This window comes from Oryctolagus cuniculus, chromosome 10, assembly GCF_051225735.1.
Source record: "Oryctolagus cuniculus isolate XC-2025 breed Fujian yellow rabbit chromosome 10, ASM5122573v1, whole genome shotgun sequence".
Classification (NCBI taxonomy): domain Eukaryota; kingdom Metazoa; phylum Chordata; class Mammalia; order Lagomorpha; family Leporidae; genus Oryctolagus; species Oryctolagus cuniculus.
In genome coordinates, this window is record NC_142876.1 from 102,930,526 (window position 1) to 102,947,578 (window position 17,053).

At 49.2% G+C, this 17,053-nt stretch overlaps 1 protein-coding gene and 1 long non-coding RNA gene across 7 annotated transcripts in view; both read right to left on the minus strand.

Moving 5' to 3' along the window:
- Window positions 1–8,934, minus strand: part of KLHL18 (kelch like family member 18) — a 69,053-nt gene extending 60,119 nt beyond the window's left edge. For 4 of the 6 annotated variants that reach the window (XR_016214864.1, XM_089306398.1, XM_070050930.2 and 1 more), the window contains exon 1: window positions 8,450–8,934. Coding sequence is in view for 3 of the 6 variants with exons in the window: in XM_089306398.1 (XP_089162524.1) it covers window positions 8,450–8,758 (309 nt within the window). In the remaining 3 variants the exon portion in view is untranslated. The remainder of the gene's footprint in view (window positions 1–8,449) is intronic. The other 2 variants (XM_089306399.1, XM_089306400.1) reach the window with 2 other exon arrangements.
- Window positions 8,935–11,134: 2,200 nt separating this feature from the next.
- The window catches only part of LOC138844108 (uncharacterized), a 56,852-nt gene continuing 50,933 nt past the window's right edge, over window positions 11,135–17,053 (minus strand). The window contains exon 3 of the long non-coding RNA XR_016214866.1: window positions 11,135–11,371. This is a non-coding gene — a long non-coding RNA (uncharacterized LOC138844108). The remainder of the gene's footprint in view (window positions 11,372–17,053) is intronic.

Below are 17,053 nucleotides of genomic sequence, written 5' to 3' on the forward strand. Positions count from 1 at the left end.
TTTTCTCAGCCTCAATTGGTCATTTAAAAGATACAAAGGGAGCTCAGGTATTTAGCCCACTGGTTAAGACACTTGAATTCCACATGGGAGTACCCAAGTTCTATTCCTGGTCCTGGTTCCTGGCGCCAGCTTCCTGCCAATGCAGACCCTGAGAGGAAACAGTGATGGCTTAAGTAATTGGGTTCTTGTGACTTGCATGGGAAACCTAAATTGCGTTCTTGGTTCTCAGTTTCAGTCCCAGACAGAGAATATTGTGGGCATTTGGGAAGTGAACCAATGGATGGTACTATGCTAGACCCCTCTCTCTCAAAAAGTAATAATTAAAAAAAAAAAAAAAGAAAAAAGAAAAGAAAACAAGGCTGAAGATGAATACAACTACTTAAAAAAATAAATAAATAAAAAAGCCAGTAGAGGGGCTGGCACTGTGGGCGTAGCAGATAAAGCTGCCACCTGCAGTGCCAGCATACCATATGGGCGCTGGCTCATTTCCCAGCTGCTCCACTTCCAATCCCACCCTCTACTTATGACCTGGGAAAGCAGAAGATGGCCCAAATTCTTGGGGCCCTGAACCCGTGTGGGAGATCCAGAAGAAGCTCCTGGCTACAGATCAGCCCAGCTTTGGCTGTTGCAGCCATTTGCAGAGTGAAACAGCAGATGGAAAACCTACCTCTCTGTGTCTCTCTGTCTCTCTCTCCCTGCCCTCTCTCCGCCTTTGCCTCATTGAAACTCTGCCTTTCAAATACATACATAAATCTTAAAAAAAAAAAAAAGCCAGTAGAAAACCCCAGGAGTGCGGCCGGTGCTATGGTGTAGTCATTTCAAAGTCAAAAGCAGTCAAGATTCCAGTGGTCTAAAAGACCAGCAGAAAAATCCTGCATCTTTCTTCTTTCCTGAAAGAGAGAGACGTGGTGTTGCATCTGGACACACACATCACCGCCCTTCATGCACAAAGATGACATTAAAGGTGGTTTTTCTCTCTGCTTCCTACCACCACCAAGGCAGCTGGGTGACCTGACAGGATGTGAAAGCATTGCTTCCACCAATAAACAGCTGTGCTGGGGCTCAGCTAACACAGCTTTATGCCTTGGGCAAATCCCTTAATAGCTCCAGGCCTTAGGGTTTCTTAATCTGTAAAATGAATAGCTTTGATAAAGGGCTTCTACAGCCTCCTTTAAATATGATCATTCTAGCTCTGAAATCATCCCTGTGTAACTCACTGCACTACACACAACATAAAAATGGCATGCATCAACAAGTCCTTACTTCATTTCCTGCTATCTTTCTCCACCTATTCTATCATCACAAAACCAGCGGTGACAACAAGTCTGGCATGATTCCGGACCCGGATGTTCAGCTCTTGAATCTAATTTCAGTGCTAACTGTGTACCTGGATTTAGTAGGTCAAAAGGAAATATTTAGGTACTGTGCCTTTCACCCACTGAAAAGACATTTTCTTCTGGAAGCTAAATTCTAAGATCCTGATTCAAAGCCTCAGCAGGGGCCTTGGCAAAATGCTGTGAAGACTGATGTCAGCAAATCTTTTTCTTTTTCTTTTCTTTTCTTTTTTTTTTTTTTTTTTTTTTTTTGGACAGGCAGAGTTAGAGAGAGAGACAGCGACAGAGAGTTATAGACAGTGAGAGAGAGAGAGAGAAAAAGGTCTTCCTTCAGTTGGTTCACTCGCCCAATGGCCACCACAGCCGGCACTGTGCCAATCTGAAGCTAGGAGCCGGGTGCTTCCTCCTGGTCTCTCATGCGGGTGCAGGGACCCAAGCACTTGGGCCATCCTCCACTGCCCTCCCAGGCCACAGCAGAAAGCTGGACTGGAAGAGGAGCAACCGGGACTAGTACCCGGCGCCCCAACCGGGACTAGAACCCGCGGTGCTGCAGGTGGAGGATTAGCCAAGTGAGCCACGGTGCCGGCCAGCAAATCTTTCAATAATCTTTTATCAACCCTTTAAAACAAAGAGTGTGTGTGTGAAGGGGGTTCTTCTCTCTCCTAAACCTCTAAATCTGTGAATAGTATGCATATTTAGTGACCCTACTCTCTCACTAAGAGACAAAGAGATGAGGGAGAATAGAAATGTATGGGCTGGTGCCCCGGCTCACTAGGCTAATCCTCCACCTGCAGAGCCAGTGTGGTGCGCCGGCCGCAGCGGCCACTGGAGGGTGAACCAATGGTAAAGGAAGACCTTTCTCCCTGTCTCTCTCTCTCACTGTCCACTCTGCCTGTCAAAAAAAAAAAAAAAAAGAAAAAGAAAAGAAAAAGAAAAAAAAATGTATGGACCAGGTAGCTCCAATCTCAAGAGTAACAAGGAATCTAGGGAGTCTGTCCAACTGGCTGGTCCCAGACAGACCTGACAAATGCTGCCTGAGCCCCAGTTCCTGTTGGTCCAAAGAGATGGAATCACCCACTGGGGAGAGGGGATGAGAATCTCCATGGATGCAACACTCTATTAGGACCAAATCTTTTGTCAAGAAGTACTGGACTGGGACTGGTGCTGTGGCACAGTGGGTTACAGTCCCAGCCTGCACTGACAGTATCCCATACAGGCGCTGGTTCAAGTCCTGGCTGCTCTACTTTCAATCCAGCTCCCTGCTAACATGCCTGGGAAAGCAGTGAAGGATGACAGTGGAGGATGTCTTAAGTCATTGGGCCTGAGTACCCATGTGGGAGATCCAGAAGCTCCTGGCTCCTAGATCCAGTAGCTGCTGCCATCTGGGGAGTGATCCAGCGGATGTAAGACCTCGCTCTACGTCACTCTGCCTTTCAAATAAATTAAAAAAAAAAAAAGAATAAGTAGTATTGGACTGCTAGCCTTCTAACCTTTAAGACAAAATGATATGTCAAGAAGGACCAGGGGTTTTTACAGTTACAGAGAAAGGTAGACACATGCATGCACACACACACACACACACACAGAGAGAGAGAGAGAGAGAGAGAGGTCTTCTATATGCTGGTTCTATATGCTGGTTCACTTCTCAAAAGGTCACAATAGGCATAGCTGTGCCGATTCAAAGCCAGGAGTTTCCCTCTGGGTCTTACACGTGGGTACAGGAGCTGAAGGACTTGGGCCATCCCCTGTTGGTTTCACAGGTGCATTAGCAGGGAGCTGGATCAGAAGTGGAGTAGCTAGGACCCAAACGAGCGCCTCCATGGGATGCTGGCGCTACAGGACAGGGCTTTTTTTTTTTTTTTTTTTTTTTGACAGGCAGAGTTAGACAGTGAGAGAGACTGAGAGAAAGGTCTTCCTTCCGTTGGTTCACCCCCCAGATGGTTGCTACGGCAGGTGCGCAGCGCCGATCTGAAGCCAGGAGCCAGGTGGGACAGAATCCGGCGCCCCAACTCGGACTAGAACCCGGGGTGCCGGCACCGCAGGCAGAGGATTAGCCTAGTGAGCCACGGCACCGGCCCCAGGCCAGGGCTTTAACTGGCTGAGCCACAGTGCCAGCCCCCAGGGGCTTTTTCTGATGACTTTCAAGTTACCATAGATACATAATGTAATTTTTTAAAAAGATTTATTTATTTGAAAGGCAGAATTACCGAGAGACAGAGGCGAAGATAAAGAAAGAGATTGAGAAAATGAGGTCTTCCATCTGCTGGTTCACTCCTCAAATAGCCACAACGGCCAGAGCTGGGCTGATCCACAGCCAGAAACCAAGAGCTTCTTCAGGGTCTCCCACGTACGTGCAAGGGCCCAAGGACTTGGGTCATTTTCTGCTGTTTTCTCAGGTATGTTTGCAGGGAGCTGGATCAGAAGTGGAGAAGCCAGGACTCAAACTGTGCCCATATGCTATGCCAACACTGCACACAGCAGCTTTTAACTGCTACACCACAGTGCTGGCCCCCAGAAAATAATTTAAAAAAACTAGTGTATTTGGGTGGCGCCATGGCTCAATAGGCTAATCCTCTGCCTGCAGAGCCGGCACACCGGGTTCTAGTCCCGGTTGGGTCACCGGATTCTGTCCCAGTTGCCCCTCTTCCAGGCCAGCTCTCTGCTGTGGCCCGGGAGTGCAGCGGAGGATGGCCCAGGTGCTTGGGCCCTGCACCCGCATGGGAGACCAGGAGAAGCACCTGGCTCCTGCCATCGGATCAACGTAGTGTGCTGGCCGCAGCACGCCAGCCACAGCGGCCACTGGGGGGTGAACCAACAGTAAAGGAAGACCTTTCTCTCTGTCTCTCACTGTCCACTCTGCTTGAAAAAAAAAAAAAAAGCTAATGTATTACTCTTTTCTGTCATCCTTTTACTTATTCTACAGGCTCTCAAGGAATTTAGATTTCCAATATTTCCAAAAAGAAAAGTCTAGGTCCATGAGTTCGCAGTGAATTTTGAGAATGTGGCATGCCTACTAATGCTCACTTTCATACTCTACCTATAACTCAGGAAGACAGAAAACAAGATCACATAGTAAAGATGAGTACATGGGCTGGCGCTGTGGTGTAGCAGGTAAAGCCGCTGTCTGCAGTGCCAGCATCCCCTGTGGGCACCAGTTGAAGTCCCAGCTGTTCCACTTCCAATCCAGCTCTCTGCTATGACCTGGGAAAGCAGGGGAAAATGGCCCACGTCCTTGGGCCCCTGCACCTGTGTGGGAGATGAGACCCAGAAGAAGCTTCTGGCTTGGGACTGGTGCAGCTCTGACCGTTGCAGCCATCTAGGGAGTGAACCAGTGCATTGAAGACCTCTCTCTCTCTCTCTTTTTCTCTGCCTCTCTATAATTCTGCTTTTCAAATAAATAAATAAATCTTTAAAAAAAAAAAGATGAGTACAACTGACCTGAAGGTAGATCAAGTCACACTGTTGCAGCTGAAATCAGTTCAGTCACTGTCAGAGACAGTGGAGAAGGAGCACATGAAAGAATAGAGAGCAGCAGTCTAGTCCTAATTCCTCAACCTGTGACCCTGGACAAGTCCCTTCCTGTCGGAGAGCTGGTCCTTATCCATAAAATGCAAGCTTATCAGAGCAATGAGTAAGGCAATGACCACTTGGTTCAGATAAAATCACTCAAAATTAAATGAGGAGCTAAAACAAATTCAAAATGATAGAGTGAATGTACATATACCTCTTCACTCCCTCTAGAAACTCCATTAAGTTTATTAACAAATATCTACTGCTTACTAGGCATCCTCTATGTAGTTATTTGAATATATTAACCAATAGAATCCTCAAGACTCAGGTAGGTAACGATCCTCATTGTACTGATGAAGAAACTGAATCACCAGTATTTAAGGAAGCTGTTTAGTGTTTTTTTGTTTGAAGAGCTATTTATTTCTTTGAAAGGTAGACCAAGAGGCAGAGACAGAGATCCTGCATCTACTGGTTCACTCCCCAAATGGCTCCAACAGCCAGATCTGGGTCAGACTGAAGTCAAGAGCCAAGAACTCTGTCCTGTCTCCCATGTGGGTGCAGGGGTTCAGGCACTTGCACCATCTTCCACTGCTTTCCCAGATCCATTAGCAGGGAGCTGTATCAGAAATGGAGCAGCCCGGACTCAAACTGGCACTCTCCAATATGGGATGCGGGTGTCACAAGTGGTGATTTAACCTGCTGCGCCATACTGGCCCCCTTGTTTACAAGTTTTCACAGCTAATGTGCGACAGAATCAAGATGCAAACGCAGGCAGTCTGGCTCCAGAGTCTGTGGGATGCTGCCTCTGATTGAAATCAAGGCACAGCAAACATCCCAAGGAAAAACAGACAGATTAGAAAAGTCAACAAAATTTTAGAAGATGAAAAGCAGACAACTGCATATAACTGTCTCAGATGAGCATTCTCAGCTCTGAAGATGGCAGGCCACTGTAGAATTTCTCCAGAATTCAACCACTGGAGGCTCCAGTTTCCTCACGTGAGCATGAGGAGGGGCTGAAAACAAGCTGCACCTGTCCCCGTGCTCAGGGGAGCAACTGCGCAGTCACCACCCTTGAGGAGACAGGAGGCTGACTCTGAACAGGACGGACCAGAGACTCAAACTTGGGTAACGAGGGCGCCGCTGACAATCAGAGCCAGGCTTACACCACCTAGAAAGCAGCCTGAAGGAAGGGCCATGGACTCTATACACGGATCCATTACCCTACAGTCATGGCTCTCACAGTATGATGGTGGACCACATGAAAGCATCTGTGGGACTTGTCAGAAATGCAAGTTCTCGGGCCCAGGCCAGACCTGTGAATCAGTAACACTGGGCTGAGGTCCCACAACCAGTATTTAAACAAGACCATCAGGTGATTCTAATGCCCACTGCAGTTTGAGAACCACTCCCCTTCAGGAAGGCCTACAAATCAGTAAACAATCCCACACCAAAAAGCTTCCAGCCAGCTTTTGAGTACCTGTTTATTTGAGAAACAGCCTGGACATACAGGAGTTCAGGAAGAACTCCATCATGAAAGACGGAGGCCAAAACAGAGTCCACGGAGCAGCCCTGGAGGAGGCAGTGAAATGTGGCAGAGCCTGGTTTGCTTGGCCTCTCCCCAGCCTCCACACTGCTCAGAGTTATGCCTCAGTCTCCACGTCAGAGTTCCAAGCCCAGGGAAGCAAATGCTCTCAGCAGGCCTGTACGGCACTAGCCTAAGCCTTTTACCAGCTCTTATGTCCCAGATCCTTCAAACTAACACAGCAATTCAGACTGACACTCCTGGCGGCACCTATCATAATTTACTTGTCCCTTTGAATGAATAAAAAGCATTTCAATGGAAAGTCATACAAGAATTTTTCTAAGGGTTTGCTCTAGTCTGTACTTGCTTCATTTTAATTTTTTATAGAAAGATTTTATTTAATAAATATAAATTTCATAGGTACAACTTTTGGATTACAGCGGTTGTTCCCCCCATATGCACCCTCCCATCCCCATGTACTTGTTTTAATTTATTTATTTTTTTATTTTTTGACAGGCAGAGTGGATAGTGAGAGGGAGAAACAGAGAGAAAGGTCTTCCTTTGCTGTTGGTTCACCCTCCAACGGCCGCCGCGGCTGGCGCACCGCGCTGATCCGATGGCAGGAGCCAGATGCTTATCCTGGTCTCCCATGGGGTGCAGGGCCCAAGTACTCGGGCCATCCTCCACTGCATTCCCTGGCCACAGCAGAGAGCTAGCCTGGAAGAGGGGCGACCTGGACAGAATCTGGCATGCCAGCGCCGCAGGCAGAGGATTAGCCCAGTGAGCCGCGGTGCTGGCCCCCCATGTACTTGTTTTAAATACAGAAGTGAAATGTCCTACTTTAATTTCTGTACAAGTGGCAGTGACCATCCGACTCTGCCATGGCCTTTTTGCTTCTCTGTGTCTCACAAGCTCACCTGGATCAAGCTTACAGCCTAAATCTTACAGCAAAAATTCTCTCCCATTACTGCCACAATCACACTGCTCCCCCACTTACAAATCTCTAGTGGCCTTGACGCCTTCCATCTCATAAGCAGGTGGACCAAAACACCTCTCCTTTATTCGAACTTTCTCTGCCTCCTTTAGTCCAGGTCATTTTTCTCAATCCTTTTGGCTCCGCTCTCCCCACCTGAGAAGATCCTGCCACTCTGTCCTCTAAAGGAGAGGCTTACAGTAAGTAAAAAGTTCCGTCAGGCATAACACAAGGAACACTTTACATTTCCTCATTTAGTTCTCACACTAATGTGATGAATTCGGAATCATCTTTATTTTTACGTTTGGAAAACTGAAGCTTAGAGAGATTAAGGAACTTGCCCAGGGTTACCACTAGATATTAATCCAAATCCTCCTCTCCGAAGCCATCTTCTTAACCATCCCACTCTACAAGCTCCGGCGTTTCTGACGCACATATATGGAAAAACTGCCTTAACCATGAGAAGAGTAAGAAGGGCAAAAAGATCTCTGCACAATTCTTTCTCAAACACAAGGTCATCCATAAACGCTGAGTCTTCCAGCCAAAGCCCGCCAGGGAACACACCTGCAGCCGCACCTCCGCGGAGTCCCGGAGCCCAGGAGGGCGGCAGGCTCTCGCCACCGGAATGCGGGCGGGGAGCAGGTGGTGGACCACGCCTCTCCCCGCAGCCCGGCCCGGCCCCGCACCTCGGCGGTGGGGCGGGAGGGGTCCCCTTCCAAAGACCTCCAGGTCCGCCCGTAAAAGCTCTTGAGAGGCGAGACCGCGACCTGGCGATCAAGGGCAGGGAGTGACCGCTCCGCGACCAGAGAGGGTGTTGCAGCAGCGCCCACCAGCATACGGAGGCTGCCCCAGCCCCTCCTCCGCAGGGGGTGACAGGGAGGGAGGAGGCCACCCCGCCGTCGCCCACTCCCAGGCCCTCACAGGCGCCCCTTCAGCCCTTCCGTCCGAGGGCTCCGAGACTGTGCCTCTGCCCCGCCCGCTCGGCCCCGATCCCCCGTCTCGCCTGGGCCCTTTCCGCCCAATGCTCGCTCCCCGCCACCCCTCCGCCCGGTCCCCCGCCCCTGGGCGCCCCGCTCGGCCCCTTTCCCCTCAGCGCCCAGGCCGCGGTACCTTGAGCGTCACGTCGCACAGCTTGCCCTGCCGCCGGATCTCCTCCATGACGCCGTAGCCGCGGCTGGGCAACTCGGACACCGAGAAGTGCACCAGGTCCTCCAGCTCCTCCGCGCCGTCCTCCACCATCTTCCCCCGCCGCCGCAACTGCGCAGGCCTCGCCGGCCAGCCCCACTCCAACCAGGGCGGGGCGAGGGTGCACGCCGTCTGCAGCTGGGCGCGCGGAGCTCGAACCAGAGGGGCCTGCGCGGCCGCCGTAGTCGCAACTCCTCTTCGCCGGAAGCCCCGCCGTCCCGCTTCCTGGTTCATCCACTGCCTTCGTTCCCCGACTACATCGACTTAGACTTCGTTTATGCAGCTGCCGTAGTCTTTCGAGGTTGACTGGCCTCATCTCCCGTCTCCCTGATACACGCCTAACCTCACCCGAATCCTCGACGGAGGACCGCGGACTTCCTTTCCGTCACCACCCGGTACTTCCGGAGTCCCCGGAAGCGCCCCGTTGCTATGGAGACCGTATACCACCAGGCTGGCGCACTTGGGACATCTGGGTCGGGCGTGGGGCTTTGGTCTCTGCGTTTGCAACCATCGCGCTGCTGGAGCGCAGCGACCTCGCAGGCTGTGAGCAGGGGCCGCGCCTGGGTGGTGAGGGTGGACAGAGGGAGACGGCGGCCACCGCTGGGCTGCGAACACGGCTCTCCGGGAGCTCCCGGCTGGAGTCGCGCGGCGGCGGAGGCGGCGTCGCGGGGCCCCTCTCAGCCTGGCCGCGTTTGGAGGTCTAAGGAGCTAGCATCTGCGGGTCCCACCGCGGTCGCCGTCTGGTCTCTGGGGTTTCGGGCGCGGTGGGAGAGGCTCGGGACCACAGTCCGAGTCCTGCGCCCTTACAGGTGTGAGGAGCCGCCGCGGAGAGAAGCGGGAATGGGCCCAAGGGCCCCGCCGCCCAGGCTCCACAGGGGCCGGGCACGTTGGGTGAGAAAGGAGAAAGGCGGTTGTGCCGCGGCCCCAGTTCTGCGTTCAGCCCAAGGCCAGGTGCAGCGGGACCCTGTGTTCTGGCTTCAGGTGCTGCTGCTGTCGTCGTTGTCAGGGTTTCCCAGGAGGGCCCCTGGTCTGAGCAGGACGATGGCAGATGGGGACCCACCCTGTGCCTCCCGTCCTTCCAGGCAGGGGTGCTTAGTGCAGTGAGGAGGCCGCGAGCCTCTCAAAACCAGGTTTCCTGATGGCCGCGCGGACTCCCTTTGTTACGCCAGAAATTTCCGAGGTTGGTGCCCAGAAGAAAGGGCGTTCCCACAGCTCCGAGGGAGAAAGAAGGGCTGAGCAGGCTTCCTGTACCTGGAAAACCGATGTCCACCTGGCAGGGCTGTCGGCCGTGGGTTGGAGGTGGTGTGGAAGGGAGCGAGGTTACATGCCCCTTGGGACCGTCAGTAGTGGCCAAAGATGGAGCCACATATGGACATTTGCCCAGCATTTCTTGAGCACCTGCTCCGTGCTGGGCGTTGTTCTGGGGAGGAAGGGCACAGTTGTAGTCCCCATGCAGGTTGTAATTTAATTTGGGAGCTGAAACTCACCAGATGAAGCCAAGGATGAGCTGGCGAGCAGCGCTGAGTGCAGGATGGCCCGGGCTTCCCCGTGTCTGTGTAGCAGTCTCACAGGAGGGCACGGCTCATTGGCAGGCTTGTTGCAGTTGGGTGTGGCCCCTGGCGGGCTTGGAGCTTTGGTGTGAGCTTGGAGAGGGCATTAGGAAAATTGCAGGCATAGACGGGCAGGCTGGGGGGAGGGGAGGAGTGCTTGGAGCTCGCATGTGCCACCCTTGTGCTGACCATGGTTGGGGGTTTCACGGGGAGAGGGCTGGGCTCCTGCTCCCAGAGCCCCTGCTTCTTCATGGTCTCTTCCGCAGAACTCCCTGGGTGATACCTGAACTTCCCTGGGAAGGGGGACAGGCCTGTGGGGTTGGTGTGAGGAGTGGTTCTCAGAGCTTCAGAAATGAGTGTAAGTGTTTGAGTCAAACAATCAAACCTCTACCCCAGCATTCCAACACTGCATATCAAAGGGAATTGGAGATGAGATTGTTCTCTTTGCTTTCCTCAGTTTGGGGTTTTGTGATGTTTTATTTCTATAGTTCAGATATGCAGACAAAAATATTAGGACCTAAACAAGCCATTATTCCTGCTTACCACAGTATCTTTCAGATTCATAAAAGACTACCATGAGGGGCCGGCGCCTGGCACACTTGGTTAATCCTCTGCCTGCTTGCCGGCATCCCATGTGGGCTCCGGGTTCTAGTCCTGGTTGCTCCTTTTCCATCCAGCTCTCTGCTGTGGCCCCAGAAGGCAGTGGAGGATGGCCCAAGTGCTTGGGCCCGCATGGGAGACCAGGAGGAAGCACCTGGCTCCTGGCTTTGGATCGGTGTAGTTCCTGCTGTGGCAGCCATTTGGGGGGTGAACCAACGGAAGGAAGACCTTTCTGTCTGTCTGTCTGTCTCTCACTGTCTAACTTTATCTGCCAAATAAATTTTTAAAAAAAGACTCCCATGAAATAATAACTTGCGAAATGTAAGGTGTATGTACACACTCCACAATGGGCAAATGTGTAAGTACAAGTTTCCTGCTCTCTTTGACATCTGAAGAGCTTGTAGTTTGTCCATATCATTGAAGCAGTAAGCTGAAAGGGCAGGGTCTGTATCTGACTTGCTTTTTTTTTTTTTTTTTTTAAGATTTATTTATTTATTTGAAAGTCAGAGTTACAGAGAGGAGAGGCAGAGAAAGAGAGATCTTCCATCCGATGGTTCACTCCCCAATTGGCTGCAACGGCTGGAGCTGTGCCAATCCAAAGCCAGGAGCCAGGAGCTTCTTCTGGGTCTCCCATGTAGGTGCAGGGGCCCAAGGACTTGGGCCAGCTTCTACTGCTTTCCCAGGCCACAGCAGAGAGCTGTATTGGAAGAGGAGCAGCCAGGACTAGAACCAGCACCCATAGGGGATGCTGGCACTTCAGCACATTGCACCACAGCGCTGGCCCCTCTGACTTGCTTTTTAACATCACTTGATGGTAATTGATATAATTGTTATAAGAGGAAATGAAGTGGTTACCATAAATTGTATCTGCAAATAGCATGGATGTTACTATTTTAAAATATGGAATCATTTTGGTTAGCATTTAACCTTTTGTAACATTGAATTTTGTTATAATCAGTTTTGTAACATTGAACCTTTCTTGGATAATTACATGTAAAATGTTACCATTTGTTCTTTAACATACCTTTTTTTTTTTTTTTTTTGAGAGGGAGAGATTGGCAAGAGAGAGGGAGCAATCTCATCTGCTAGTTTATTCCCCAAATGTCTGTAACCTTCCCTTGGCTGAAGCTGGTATCCAGGTTCAGGCGTGCCACATGAGGTAGAAGCCCTTTTACTTGAACCATTGTCACTGACTCCCAGGGTTTGCATTAGCAGGAGGTGGGAGTCAGGAGCCAGAGCTGGAAATCAAGCCCAGGAACTCTGATATGGGGTGCTGGTGGTTTTTTATTTTTATTTATTTATTTATTTATTTATTTTTTGAAGAGTGGACAGTGAGAGAGAGAGAGACAGAGAGAAGGGTCTTCCATTTCTGTTGGTTCACCTTCCAGTGGCCGCTGTGGCCGGTGCGCTGCAGCCGAGCACCGCGCTGATCCTAAGGTAGGAGCCAGGTGCTTCTCCTGGTCTCCCATGGGGTGCAGGGCCCAAGGACTTGGGCCATCCTCCACTGCACTCCCGGGCCACAGCAAAGAGCTGGCCTGGAAGAGGGGCAACCGGGACAGAATCCGGCACCCTGACCAGGATTAGAACCCGGTGTGCCGGCTCTGCAGGCAGAGGATTAGCCTATTGAGCTGCGGTGCCGGCCGGTGCTGGTGTTTTAACCACTAAACCAAATGTCTACCCATATACTCTGGTTTGAAGATTGAAACTGTCATCTTTCTATGCCATGTGTATCCCTAACTTTTCAAAAATTCAGCACATTGCTTTGATGGTTGTCTTTTTCAGACATATTTCTAGGAGTTCTTATGGCCTCAACTTTGTCCTCCACTATGAAAGTACAGGTTTAGAGATAAATGTCTCATTTATTATTAAACTGATATAACCCTGGAGCTGGTGCTGTGGCTTAGCAGGTAAAGCCACCACGTGTGCCAGCATCCCATATGGTCGCTGGTTCAAGTCCCGGCTGCTCTATTTCTGATCCAGCTCTCTGCTATGGCCTGGGGAATCAGCAGAGGATGGCCCAAGTACTTGTATCCCTATACCCACATGGGAGACTTGGAAGAAACTCCTGGCTCCTGGCATGGAATCAGCCCAGCTGCAGCCATTGTGGCCATCTGGGGAATGAACCAACAGATGGCAGATCTCTCTTTCTCTCTGTAACTCTGCCTTTCAAATAAATAAATAAATAAATCTTTAAAAAAATAAAAATTTGTATAACCTGAGGAGAAATTAAGAGGAGTGTATTTTCTTGGACCTTTTCTCAATTCAAATTCTGTTTTGTGTATTATGAAGTATTAATTCTAAATAGTTTTTTTTTTTAATTTAATTTAAATTTGGAAAGTACAACTTTTGGATTATAGTGGTTTTCCCCCCATAACCTCCCTCCCACCCGAAAACCATCCCATCTCCTACTTCCTCTCCCATCTCTAAATTTTTTTTTTTTTTTTTTTGACAGGCATAGTTAGACAGTGAGAGTGAGAGACAGAGAGAAAGGTCTTCCTTCCATTGGCTCACCCCCCAAGTGGCTGCTACAGCCGGCATGCTGAGCCGATCTGAAGCCAGGAGCCAGGTGCTTCTCCTGGTCTCCCATGGGGTGCAGGGCCCAAGCACTTGGGCCATCCTCCACTGCACTCCCTGGCCACAGCAGAGAGCTGGACTGGAAGAGGAGCAACCGGGACAGAATCCGGCGCCCCAACTGGGACTAGAACCCGGTGTGCCGGCGCTGCAGGAGGAGGATTAGCCAAGTGAGCCACAGCGCTGGCCTCTAAACAGGTTTTAATACTGTATATTCATGGCTCTGTGAAAGGGAAATTACTATATTTGAGATCTCAGTCTCAGGGACTGAGTAATCATAAACTGTATGATGATATTGTTCAAATTTTTACAAAGGAAATAACTATTAGATTGATCTTAGAAAAATGTTTACATGTAAAAGTAGAAATGTTCCATCTTAAAATAATTTAAAAATATATTATGTTCATTTCTCCCAATGGTTTTAGGTAATGACATTTTTTAGACTTCTGTTTTGTCTGCTAGTGTTATTTAAGCAGATTTAACACAATTTCTGATGATTACAGAAGGGCATTTGCTTAGCTTTCCTTAGAGCTCTTAGGATTGATATGTAATCCCTTGTCCTCACTGTATCTAATGAGGCACCTGAAGAGCTGATTAAGTTTTAAGTCCTTAAAGCAATAAAAAGTACTTCAGTTATTACCTCTATTTAGTAACTCTCTTTGCTTCACCACTGTATGTTACTTATTGAACCAAAATTCACTAACATTAAATATTTTCATTTAGGCACTCCAGGATAGGACCTGATATGATTTAACCAATGGTACTAATATCCAATAAATAAGAGATTTATCAGTTACCATTTAGAGAGTTGCACAATTTGACTTCCATAGTTTTTATGGCATATTGTAGTTGGACAAGACCTTAGGGATCAAGGTATCTTGCATTCAATGCACTAATTCCTTTTGTAGCATCACTTCTTGATTTTACCTGACTGTTCATGGTGTTTGTGGTCCTTACCTTGAGAAGATCTTTTCCTAAATCTGCCTCCCAGGGTGGGCATTTGGCCTGGTGGTTGGCCCAGGTTCCAGTCCTAGCTCCACTCACAATTCTGCTTTCTTGCTAATGTGCACCCTGAGAGGCAGCAGTGATGGCTCAAGTGATTGGGTCCCTGCCACCCACCTGAGAGGCCTGGGTGGAGTTCCTGGCTCCTGGATTTGGCCTGATCAGGCCCTGACTGTTAAGGGCATTTGGCGAGTGAACAAGCAGATGGGAGCTCTCTGTGTCTCTCTCTCAAGTAAATAAAAATTTTTCAAAAAGAAAAAGACCTGCTTCCTTATTACTTCTGTCTGTAAGTTTTCATCCTGTTCCCTGAGTCCACACTCAGTATTGTTTCAGCATTGATTATCTTGTACTCATGGTAATTACTTATGATAGTATAAATGAAAGAAGACAGATATATTTGTGACTAACCGAAAAAAGTGATGGAACTATAGTAAGGTTTTAGGAAAAGAAGTAGGGAACTGCCTATGCTTTTTTTCTCTCAGTGGAGTAAGAAAAGAAAGAATGTTTGTGGACTAGATTAAATATGCTACAAAGGCATCTTTTAAAATATATGTTTATTTATTTAAAAGTCAGAGATCTTGCATCCACTGATTCACTCTCCAAATGGCTGCAGTGGCTAGGGCTGGGCCAGACCAGAGCCAGGAGCTTCATTCGGGTCTCCCACATGAGTGGCAGGGGCCCAAAATGTTGGACCGTCATTTGCTGCTTTCCCAGGTGCGTTAGCAGGGAGCTGGATTAGAAACAGAGCAGCCGGGACTCCTGTGCAAGCAGCAGCGATGCTGGCACCACAGGAGTCTACTTCTGACCCAGTTAGTCTAGTGAAGCTGGAGGAGGGGATTCTGCATCTGAAGCAATGTACGTTAATGAAGAAAATAAAATTAGTTTTAATGTAGGTCATGGTATTTTAGGAGAAAATATAATGAGGCAAAGCATAATTGGACTCATGTTACAGGCAGAACATTTCTAGAAACAACAACTAGGAGCTAGTGCTGTGGCCTGCAGTGCCGCCGGCATCCCATATGGGTGCTGGTTCGAGTCCCAGCTGCTCCACTTCCAATCCAGTTCTGTGCTATGGCCTAAGAAAGCAGTGGAAGATGGCCCAGGTCCTTGGGCCCCTGCACCCATATAGGAGACCCAAAAAAAGACCCTGGCTCTTGGCTTCAGATTGGTGCAGCTCCGACCTTTGCGGCCAAATGGGGAGTGAACCAGCGGGTAGAAGACCCCTTTCTCTTTCTGCCTCTCCTTCTCTGTGTAATTCTGACTTTCTAATGAGCAAATAAATCATTAAAAAAAAAAAAAAAAAAAAAACTTCTAAGGTTAAGCCACTAAGGAAAGTTCTTTTTGTTTTGTTACTTTGGTCTCCTGAGGTCACTGGTAACACAGGGTGAGGCGGCCTGTGATGCAGGAAGTCCAGGTACTTGTTGAGCAGTGTCCCATGAGAGCACCGAGGTGCTGAGGGTGGGAAGGAAGATGCTGTCGGCGAGGGAGAACAAGGACTGCATGTCGCCCTTTCTCATCTTCATGGTGTTTTCATGGTGACCACTGAAAATGTCATTGTTCTCTCTAGCTGTTATGGATACCAAGATAAAAGTTCATGCGTACATCTGTGTCAAACCCACTGATGACTTTGCTCATGAAATGATCACCTTTGGAGATGACAGCAAGGGGAGTGCTGCATGTTTGCCTCCACCTGCCTGGGCCTCTCCCCATCCCGCCTCCACAGTGGGACCTTGTTTCCAAATAGTCGCTAAGGACTGAGACAGAATTAGTGAAAGTTCAGATGGACCCTGGAGTCCATCCAGTCCAAACCACTCTGGCATGATGCTGTTAATGAGGAAATTCATTAGGCTCCCATCTTTGTCTTTTAACATTTTAACCTTTGGTAAGTTAATAAGTTTACTTTCATTTGTATCTGACACATAAAAATTGAATTTTTATGCAGTTATAAATCTTCTTGTGCATGTTTGACCTTTAGGGTGATGCTTGGGATGACCACATTCCATATGGTAATGCCTGGGTTTGAGTCCCAGCTCCGCTAGTCTAGAATGGTATAGTACTTGGGTCCCTGCCACCACATGGGAGACCTGGATTGAGTTCCTGACTCTTAGCTTAGCCTGGCCCAGTCTCAGATGTTGCAAGCATTTGGGAAACAAACCAGTGGCTGGGAGATTCTCTCCCTCTCTCTCTCTGTCTCTCTCTCTCTCTCTCTTTTTTTTTTTTTTTTTTTGACAGGCAGAGTGGACAGTGAGAGAGAGAGACAGAGAGAAAGGTCTTCCTTTGCCGTTGGTTCACCCTCCAATGGCCGCCGCGGGCAGCGCGCTGCGGCCGGCGCACCGCGCTGATCTGATGGCAGGAGCCAGGAGCCAGGTGCTTTTCCTGGTCTCCCATGGGGTGCAGGGCCCAAGCACCTGGGCCATCCTCCACTGCACTCCCTGGCCACAGCAGAGAGCTGGCCTGGAAGAGGGCAACCGGGACAGAATCCGGTGCCCTGACCGGGACTAGAACCCGGTGTGCCGGCGCCGCAAGGCGGAGGATTAGCCTAGTGAGCCGTGGCGCCGGCCTCTGTCTCTCTCTCTCTCTCTGTCTCTCCACCTCTCAAATAAAATCAATAAACTAAAAGTGAAAAAAAAAAAAAACCTTTTTGGCGATCAAATCTATCATTATATAATCTTCCCAGGGTTAGGTTATAGTACAGATGTCTTTAGTTGATTACTGTTAAACTTTCAGAGTACTAAGAAGGTTAGAAATCCTCAAAAAGAATGTATCAGTTTGTTGATTTTGCCATCTGATGGCTACTAACTAGAAT